This window comes from Prinia subflava, chromosome 16, assembly GCF_021018805.1.
Source record: "Prinia subflava isolate CZ2003 ecotype Zambia chromosome 16, Cam_Psub_1.2, whole genome shotgun sequence".
In the NCBI taxonomy this organism is placed as follows: domain Eukaryota; kingdom Metazoa; phylum Chordata; class Aves; order Passeriformes; family Cisticolidae; genus Prinia; species Prinia subflava.
In genome coordinates, this window is record NC_086262.1 from 17,638,345 (window position 1) to 17,648,477 (window position 10,133).

The 10,133-nt window shown below is 55.8% G+C and overlaps 1 protein-coding gene across 1 annotated transcript in view; it reads left to right on the plus strand.

The window, feature by feature from the left end:
- Nucleotides 1-8,025, plus strand: part of KCTD16 (potassium channel tetramerization domain containing 16) — a 51,513-nt gene extending 43,488 nt beyond the window's left edge. The window contains exon 2 of the mRNA XM_063413532.1: nucleotides 7,330-8,025. Within this exon, the coding sequence (XP_063269602.1) occupies nucleotides 7,330-7,781 (452 nt within the window). The 3' untranslated portion in view covers nucleotides 7,782-8,025. The remainder of the gene's footprint in view (nucleotides 1-7,329) is intronic.
- The last annotated feature ends 2,108 nt before the right edge of the window (nucleotides 8,026-10,133 follow it).

The following is a 10,133-nucleotide window of genomic DNA, read 5'->3' on the forward strand; positions in this document are numbered from 1 at the left end:
TTTCTGCATCTACAGCTCCTGAGTTATTGCACCTGCCAGGGGGACAGGAGGAAATCAGGAACCGGGTTCCTGTTCCTTTTTCTCTGTTTCCTGAGATTTCTTTGCATGGATGTCATTTGTGGTGGGGGTAAAGGGGAACATGCAATTTATTCTCCATTATGTTCAGAGTAATGACAAGTCTTAAAATAGCTCTCAATTAACGATTGATTGCAATTAATTGGAACAACATAGGCTGACATGATAGCTTCGGATCTCCAGAGCATTTTTGAGTTCATGAGCTCTAATTTCCAAAAATTCAAGAATTCTGGCTCCCACATTACCACAACCATCTGTCAGCAGTTTCTCACACAGGTCTTTGAGAAGCACGAGCAATAAACACTCTGGCTTTGCTAATTAAAGCAGGTGTCCAAAACTGGGCTCATTTAATGTAAACTGGAGGGGTCCATGTAGATATGGAAATATCCAGACACTGCCCAGAGAGGCTGTGGGCTCCCATCCCTGGGAGTGTCCCTGGCCAGGCTCTGCTGACACTGCCCTCACCCTGCACTGCTCCAAGCTCCTGTGGGCAGTTCCAGAGCTGGGCAGCCTGAGGGGACCTGTTTTCTGATTACTCAGAACAATGAATCTGTGTTTAGTTAATGCATGATTGGAATATCTTTCTTAATAGGAGGTTCAACCCACGATCTTGTGTCGCTCCCCTGGGTTGTGGCTGTTGCTGTGCTGGCTGAGCAGAGGCTTCGTGTCTGTCCCTGCAGCTCAGCCTGGCCAGGGGTGACTCCAGGGATCATCCAGAGAGACAAGGAACACCCTTGCTCCTTAGCCCAGACTGCTTTCCTTCCATCAAACTTCACTGCCAAGCTCCTGAGCATAAATTGAAAGTAACGGAGAGCAAAAGGAAAGGCTGTGTTAAGGTACTGGGTTAATATGGAATTGATAAATCAAAAAGTATTTTAAAAAGTCTTAAATCTGAGGAGGAAAGGGTGAACTGGAAGAAGGAAGATGCAAATAGTGGCAGCTGTGAGTTCTCTGTGCTTAAAACTTACCCGAGCTGGAGTTGTTTGGCAGAACAGAAAGAGCAAATGCTGTGGGCAGAAGAAAACTTAAATGTAAGGTTTTCATATCAAAATCATTTCCCCAGAGGAAAATACACTGAAATGCCTCAGTCCTGATGGCCAAATATTGTTTCCATTCACAGTCCTGGGAAAAGAGAGCACCAAGCAAGGGAACCTGCAGCACTGAATTATTCCTACAGGTACTCCTGTTGTATTGGAATGCTGAATGCTGAGACCTCAGCTCTTCCCCCAGCAAGCCCATCTGGTCCTGTTCTCCTGCAGGCAGAGTCCCTGCTGGACCAACAGGGAAAATACCAGGGAGAACTGTGAGGGTTCAGCTCTGCTCCTGCTCCAGCCTGGCCAAGGGTTCACTCGGGGTGGGCACTGAAGGGCAGGGGGCAGCTGGGGCTGGGGGTGCAGCCTGGGACCCCCAGGGCTCACAGCTGGGGCTGGGGGTGCAGCCTGGGACCCCCAGGGCTCACAGCTGGGGCTGGGGGTGCAGCCTGGGACCCCCAGGGCTCACAGCTGGGGCTGGGGGGCAGCCTGGGACCCCAGGGCTCACAGCTGGGGCTGGGGGTGCAGCCTGGGACCCCAGGGCTCACAGCTGGGGCTGGGGGTGCAGCCTGGGGACCCCCAGGGCTCACAGCTGGGGCTGGGGGTGCAGCCTGGGACCCCAGGGCTCCCAGGGAAGGCTTGGCTGTGCAGTTATGGCCAGCACGGGGGCACCAGCAGAGCCCAAAATGTTCCTTGCACAGCTGGGCCATGCCCAGGAGGATGAAGTGACCACGGGAGGAGTTTTCTTCTCTAAGTGCAAGGAGCTGTCTGTGAGGGCTGGGGTCCCACAGCTCTCAGACAGCCCGGCAATGCCATGGCCACGGGGAGCAGCTTCTTCCCACTCTCCCTGTGTCTCACCATCCTGCTGCTCACACTTCAGGCTGCTCCCTCCTCTCCAAATTTTAACTTCATCACATGTTACTTTGAGAAGATCCCTATATAAATATTTTGGCTCATTTAATATGCCTTCTGGTATTTTAGGTCTCTTTTTCTCCACCATTTGGGGAACTTATTTTTTATTTTCAAACAAATTTGATACTCTTACAGAAGTTCACTTGCAGAACCAAGTATTTTAGGGAAGATTGCAGGAGTGCTGGTAAAACGACAATGTGCTGGGAGACTCCTGATGGAAGTGTGTGTGCTGCTGGGGACTGGCTGAAAATCACTGTGCACAAACAAGACAGACCAGGGAACAGTTCTGGGGGTTATATTGGGTTGGCAAGTTCAGAATATTTAAATGAAAAACACTTTGAACTAGAAATTTTAAATTTTAATTTAAATTTTAATTGAATTCAACTCAGATGGCAGCACCTAGGTGTCCCCAGCTGCTCCCAGAAGGGTAAAAAATTGTGTGAGCTTCCTAAGGGGGCTGGAAGAGCCCCAGGGTCTGCCTGTTCCCTCCCTTCCTTGGTTCCTTTCTCCCCCTGATCCCTTTCTCCCCAGTTCGCTTCCTCCTCCGGGTCCCCTCCTCTCCCCAGATCCCTCTCCCCCACTCTCTGCTGCTTTTGAACATATGGGAGGGTTCAAACCAATGGTGTTACTGCCAAGTCCTTCCCAGCTTTGTCTCTCACTGAAATTTTACTGCAGATAATTGATCCTAAAAGCAAATAAATCCTGGGGTGTCCGTCCTGCTGCCAGAACAGGTCCTGGAATTTGTCATCGTTCCTCAGCTTGACCTGGGCAATTTTATTTAGACAGGGGCATTTTCTGCTGATAAATCTGGCCCCATTACCAAGTCAGAATGTATTTATTAAAACACCAATTAGAGCTTGGTCTCTCATCAATCACAACCCCCTCAATTCCCACACGGATGCAGACCCGTGTGAGGCGCTGGGCACAGCCCAGAGCCTGGTCTCAATCAAACTGTCACATCAAACTGCACCAGCGTCACCCTGACATCAGCCCTGGGAAATCCAGCTTGGAGTGACCACAGGAGCGACGGGGACATGCTGGAGAGCTCCAGCCCTTCCTTCTTGGGTGCTGAGGGGGGAACAGAGGGTGCACAGGCTGGAAGCACAGCGGTGACAGGGCTCCAGGGGGCTGGAGGTGATGGGGAGCAGAGCAGGGGACACCCCTGTCCCCCCTGCCAGCCCTGCGCCCCCGGGCACGCTGCTCCATCAGTGCTCACACAGAGAGCAGGAGGCAGCCAAACCCACAGCAGAGGAGAGGTGAAAGTCATGGGACAGGAAGGAGAAAAGGAGCGTGAAACAGAAATAAATCAAACCAACAACAAAGCCCTAAAGCAGAAGGAGCAGGGAAAGGAATAAAAGGTGAGAAGACAACATAAATGGAGCAGAGTGGATTGAGAACAGGAGGAAAATGGTTCAAGTGATGATCACAGGCTGGGAGGTTGGTACAGCCACACACGTGGAGGTAAATGAGCGTCTGGATATAGAAAATATCCTTGTCTGCCTCAAAAACAGGCACCAGATGTGTCTGAGCTGTTGCCTGGGGACATTGTCCCTTCCCAGCCGTGACACCATCCCCAGCCTGCCCACAAACATCAGGAAAAAGGGCTGTGCCAACTGCAGAAACGGAATAAAAGGAACATTATTCTGAGAAGGAGCCTGGGAGGGCAGAGCTGTGGGAGAGCTCAGTCCCCATCCCAGTGAATGTCCTCCCCTAGCTGGGACTTCTAGCCCAAATTCAAGAGGAGTAAACATGAAAATTTTGGGATTGCTCGGAGAATGGAAATTTGTAGCATTTGTTCTGAAATATGACAACATTGTATTTCTGGGCACTGGGCCCTGGGGCACTCTTAGACCCCTCAGAGTGTTTGTGCAGTCCCCCTGCCACTGGGGTGGCACTGCCAGCTGGGGGGCAGGGGATGGGGATGGGATGGGGATGGGGATGGGGATGGGGATGGGGATGGGATGGGGATGGGGATGGGATGGGATGGGATGGGATGGGATGGGATGGGATGGGATGGGATGGGATGGGATGGGATGGGGATGGGGATGGGGATGGGGATGGGGATGGGGATGGGGATGGGGATGGGGATGGGGATGGGGATGGGGATGGGGATGGGGATGGGGATGGGGATGGGGATGGGGATGGGGATGGGGATGGGGATGGGGATGGGGATGGGGATGGGGATGGGGATGGGATGGGGATGGGATGGGGATGGGATGGGCACAGGGCCCTGCCCTGTGCCCCAGGACTGTCTGTGCTGGGCTGCTCATCCCAGGCCCGGCATTTCCCCGTTCAAGCACTGATCAGTGGTGTCTGAGCTGGGAGAGTGTCCCTGTGCCATCTCTCACCATGAAAACTCCTCACTGGCTTTTGTCATTCTTGATTTCTATCCCAGCTCCTCGCTCCTCCCCAGTTTTCTCACAGCATCTGTCCTCCTGCACGGGGATTTCCCATTCCCTCCTTGCAGCCTGGTTGTTGGGAAAGAGGGACAGGAGAAGAGGAAAACTGGGTGGCTGCTGGTTTGTATGTCAATTATACATCAGAGGCTTTGCTGCTGCTTCAGAAGCTTCTAATAATAATTATTATAATTAGGGCACTGGGAGAGAAATGTGCTGAGATCAGGGAGGAAAACAGGAAAGCCAGGCCAGAATTAATTAGCCACTTTTATCTAAGAATCTCAAAGCATTTAGACATTAATTAATGAGCGCTGTGGTTAAGTCGGTGCGATGCTCCTTTGCTGCCGTTGTGGCGCCGGGCTCGGGCTCAGCCCCTCCCTGCCCAGCCTGGGGCTGCTGCTGCTGCAGGGGCTCCCCCAGCACTGCAGGGCACAGAAATGGTTCTGTGATCCCTTCGCTCCTGTCGGTCACCCTGACAGCTCTGGCACACATCTGGGCAGATGTGTGGTGCTGCTGCAGCTGTGCAGAGCCGCAGCGGAGCTGGCGGGCCCTGGCACCGCGAGCAGCCGCGTTCGGGGGGGACAGCGGCTGCTGCTGCCCCAGCGCAGCCCCACGGAACTCCCACCCCCGGCACCCACCCCGCTGGCATCACCTGCAGCACCCACCCCGCTGGCATCACCTGCAGCACCCACCCCGCTGGTATCACCCGCGGCACCCACCCCTGCCCTGGGGCTCGCACAAACTCTTCCTTCAGGGCAAAGTCGCTTCTGTCTCCTGGTTTACCCGCCGCGTGCCCATTGTTAGTGAATATTCATTAAGCGAAATTAGCATCTAATAGGTTTTAATTGACTTCTAAAAGCCTTGTTTTGTGGTAATGAAGTCTATTCTGTAGCTGTGCCTGTGGCAGCGGGTGGGTCCCTGTGCCCCAGCTGCCGCCTCGGCTCAGGCCCTTCCTCCTCCCCATCGGCCGCGGGAGATGTGCCTGCCCCACCTGGGAGCGCCCAAAGCCGGCCTGGGGAGCCCTGGTCTCGGGAAGGTGTCCCTGACACGGCAGCGGGGTGGCAAGGAGATTAACACCCCTTCAGTCCCAGCCCCCCTGTGTGACAGCCCTGAAATCCCAGCGGGGACAAGGGTGGTGGCCTGAGCACTGAGTGCAGAGTTCCACTGACGATCCCAGCAGCGCCCTGCCCCGCAGGGAGTGTCTGGGGTCGGGTGATCGGTCTGGGTGCTCGAGGCACAGTTGGAGCTTTGTTCCTTGGCTGGGTGAGCGCAGCCCTCTGGGTTCCAGCGCTGTCCCACTGCTGTGGGACGCGGGCACCAGCTGCAGTGGGAGCTGAGTTCACACAGCTCCTGGAGGGGCTCTCAGAGCACATGGGTCAGGGTTTTACAGGGGCTCAGTTCATAATGCCTTTGTCCAAGCCTAGAAATTGATAACAAATTTCAATTTAGCCATTACTGACTGTTTTCAGACAAGACTCGGGGCAGCTTTGAAGTGAGTCTGTAAATTAGAGTATCCCTGCAGCTCCCAGACTGAGAGACTCCTTCATCATTGACAAGGGAGAGGAAGGACGGATGAGGAGGCTTCCTGACTCCTGGTTTTCTGCCTGTTCCTGTAAATTGTGTGCACTGTGTTCCTGGCTGGGCAAGGATGGAGACAGGAGCAGGGCAGTGCCAGTCAGGGGCTCTGCAGCGCCCACAGCCCCTTCCCCAGGCTCTGCTCCCCGGGCTCAGGGGCTCTCAGTTGGCACCAGCGTCTATTGCTCCTTTTCTCTCTTTTTCCCCACTTGTCAGTGAGGGTCTGGAGCAGGGGCAGAGCAGCAAGAAGTCACCTCAGTCCCTGGTGTGAGGAAATTTCCCCAGTTGGCCCCACAGGAGCTCTGGTGCAGCTGTGACCTGTCACCGTGTGTCCCTGTCACCGTGTGTCCCTGTCACCACTGCCAACCAGGGCAAAGCTGCAGCTCCAACCAGCCCATCCCCATCCTCTGCCTCCCCTGCCGCCCCTGTCCCTCTGTGAGAGCCCCTCAGGCCCGGGTGTGGCACTGGGGACAGGCGGTGCTCCCTGCCACGCTCACACAGGGCTGCAAAGGGCGGGGCTGTCCCTTGGCCCGGGGCTGTCCCTTGGCCCGGGGCTGTCCCTGGGCCCGTGGATGTCCCTTGGCCCGGGATGTCCCGAGGGCGGGTGGCCCGGGATGTCCCGGCCCTGCAGGGCTGGGAGTGGCCGTTCCCTGTCAGGACGGATGCTCTCTCTGACCTTTCTCCCGGTGCTGGCGTGGCACGGAGCCGCTGTTCCCGGTGCCAGCTGTCCCCTTGGTCACGGACTGCTGCGGCTGGGCAGGGCTCCAGCTGGAAAACAAAACCTCCAGCCCTGTGCCGCAGGATTGGGAATTGTCACTGTCCTGGGCTTCCCATGGCTCAGGCAAATGAAGGAGGCAATGTCCCCAAAGCCTCTGGTCTGGGCGTGACCTCGCGTGTGGAGAGGCTGCTCTGAGGGAGGCAGGGCTTGGGTCTGGGGAGGGAAGGGGGTGTTGGGGGTGATGCCTGCCAGGACAGAGGCTGGTGATGCTGCTGCACCAGCTGGCCCTGCTGTGCAGCCTCAGAGAGGAAACGGTGTCTGGAGACATCGGGGGGCTGCAGCCGTGGCTGCTCAGTCAGATACTCACGTGCTGGTTTCTCCCTGAGGATCTCAGGATCACGTTCAGCCCACGTTGGATATTGAGCAGCACACAGCACGGGGTGGATGGAGGAGCTCCAGGGCTGACAGAAACCAGCTGCTGCTCGGCCCGGGGAGCTTTGCTGGCAGTCTGTGGTGATGTGCAGGGCAGGTCCCTGCAGGGTTCCCGGGGGCTCAGCAGCCTGTCCTGGGGTGCGTGGGGGTCTGGAGCTGCCGTAACCCCGGGCTCTCTGTCCCCCTGCAGGTGAGCCCTCCCGCTGGTCCTCGTCCCACTGCGACTGCTGCTGCAAGAACGGCAAGGGCGACAAGGAGGGCGAGAGCGGCACGTCCTGCAACGAGCTGTCCACGTCGAGCTGCGACAGCCAGTCGGAGGCCAGCTCCCCGCAGGAGACCGTCATCTGCGGGCCCGTCACCCGCCAGCCCAACATCCAGACTCTGGACCGGCCCGCCAAGAAGGGCCCGGTGCAGCTGCTGCAGCAGTCCGAGATCCGCAGGAAGAGCGACCTGCTCCGGACTCTCACCTCCGGCTCCCGGGAGTCCAACTCCAGCAAGAAAAAAGCGGTGAAGGAGAAGCTCTCCATTGAGGAAGAGCTGGAAAAATGTATCCAGGATTTCCTCAAAATCAAAATCCCAGACAGGTTTCCCGAGAGGAAGCACCCCTGGCAATCCGAACTGCTGCGGAAGTACCACCTGTAGGCCTCGGGTGGGGAGAGCACACGACCTCGTTCCGTTAGAGCCAGATCCTACGTGATACAAAATTCCCAATAATAACTATTTGTTAGGTCACCAAAACCAAAATCCATCTCTAGTACTGCCTAATTTGCCTATTTCACCTTAACATTTCTAGTCGTAGGGGAACGATATTTTTGCAGTCCTGGAAGCACAATGACAAACGCTTTTGTTTGTAAACTTGGAGTCTTACACAAGCTGAAAACCTTAAGGGCACAGCCAGGCCCAGCCGAAGGGAGGCTGGCGTGGCCCCGGGCGGGCAGGGCGGGACGCTGAGGGCTCCGTGCCCGCTGCCTCCTGCTCGGAGCAGGCGTGGCTGGAGGGAGGAGCCCAGCACAAAGCCCCGGCCCTGCCCCGGCAGTTTAAGCATGTGTATTTATATATGTGCATATATATATGTGTGTATATATATCGCTGTGTATATATATATATGTATATATATATCAATATATATTGCTTAAAGATTTTCTGGCTCTCTCCTTATAACTGCACTTTCTCAGAAAAGAGGTTTTTTTAGGCTGTGGATGTCCTGTTTCTTCTCCAGGCCTTTGAGGGCTGAACAGTAGAAATCCCTGTCCCTGTCTCTCTCCTGCTGCCCCCACCAGGCCTTCACCCTCGCTGGGGCACTGTAAATGTCCCAGTGGAGACCAGGCTGCAGTCCGTGGGTTTGTGTCACCATCAGCAAAAATTCTGTCTGTTTGGGATGCTCTTGTCCCTCTGTGTCCTCCCCACACCTCTTGTGTTTTCCAAGGCTCTCCGTGGGTTCAAGGTGTGCTGATCCCCGCTGGAAAGCTGCAGGGATGGCTCCAGGCTGTGTGGGGATGCTGGGGAGGATGCTGGCTCCTGCAGGTGCCAGGTGTGTGTGCCAGTGCTGGCTCCTGCAGGTGCCAGGTGTGTGTGCCAGTGCTGGCTCCTGCAGGTGCCAGGTGTGTGTGCCAGGGGCGGCTGTCCCAGCTGGCAGGGACAGAGCACTCCAGTGCTCCAGCTGTGGACACCACAGCTGGCCACAAACCAGCTAGAGGATTTGGGATCAATTATTTGTTTTCTAAAGGCACAGGAAGATTTATATATATATATATATGAATATAAAACTGTGGGCAGAGACAGTGCTGGTAACACAGAATGCTGGGATCGTGACTCAGTAAGTGTCCTGCAGGTTCCAGGGCTTCCCCCTCCCAAATTCCAGGAGCTGCTGTGGAGATGCTGTCCTGGCTGCACAGGCTTTTCTGTGATCCTGCTGCAGCTGCAGCCAGGAGGATCTTGGTGCCTGCAGGGCTCCACCACGCCGGGCTGGCAGGAACGCTGCGGTCTCCACGAGCCCGCAGCTGTGTTTGGGGCCGGGTGCAGGTTTTACCTGCTGAAAAAGGAAGCAATACTCGTGCAGGGGGATCGACAAGCAGGAGCTGGCTGCAGGGAGGGGAACCCTCCCAGCAATGCACCTGCAGGCGGCCGGAGAGCAGGGCTGGGATGTGCAGCTGGGGTCACCGCTGGGATGTGGAGGAGGAGGAGCCGTCCCTGATGGAGCTGTTCCCTCTGTGGGTGCCGCAGAGCCGGGGCTGGGCAGGAGAGGCTCAGCCTGGAAAATGCTTAGAGAAAAGGCTCAGCACCTCCTGGGATTGTGCTTTAGAGCCAGTTCAGGGCTTAGGACATTCCCTCCTACTGGAACTCAGGCCCGGCTCTTGTGCCACCCTCTACTCCCAGGCTCAAAAGCCACATTTTCCCACAGAAATCCATGTTTTGTACGAGCTCCACAGATTTGGCCTTGCTTAGTTATTTCATGGTTAGTTTGTAGAATTTTTCTCTCCCTACTCAACATTTCCTGCATCTTGTCCCCCCAGGACCCCTGCCCCTTGCTCTGGCATCAAGAGAGAGCTGGGGAGCAGAGAGGGCTCTCTGGATTTCCAGCAGGGCACAGGGTTCAGGACAGGTCACCTCTGTTCCTTGGCAGGAGACTGCAGCTAAAACCTTGTGCTTTCACTCCAGCTCTTTCCCTGTCTCCCTTTAATTCTCTTTGGGCTGTAAGCTGTGTGTGCAGGGTGGAGGAGCAGGCTCTGGGTGTGTGTGTGTGTGTGTGTTCCCAGGGACACGGGATTGCTCCATGATTAATAACTGGGGAAAAATTAGACCAAATGAAATGCGCCCAAGTGGGCTTGATTTATGTGGCCTTCATGTCTCCAGTTTGAGATGAAATGGTTATTACTCTCCAGTGCTACAGAAATAAAGGTCTGAAACTTCAGTAATCACAGGCAGGCCCAACCTGCTGGGAGCCCCAGCCCGGGCTGGGGCCAGGGCAGGGCAGTGCCGGGCGTGGGGCTCGTG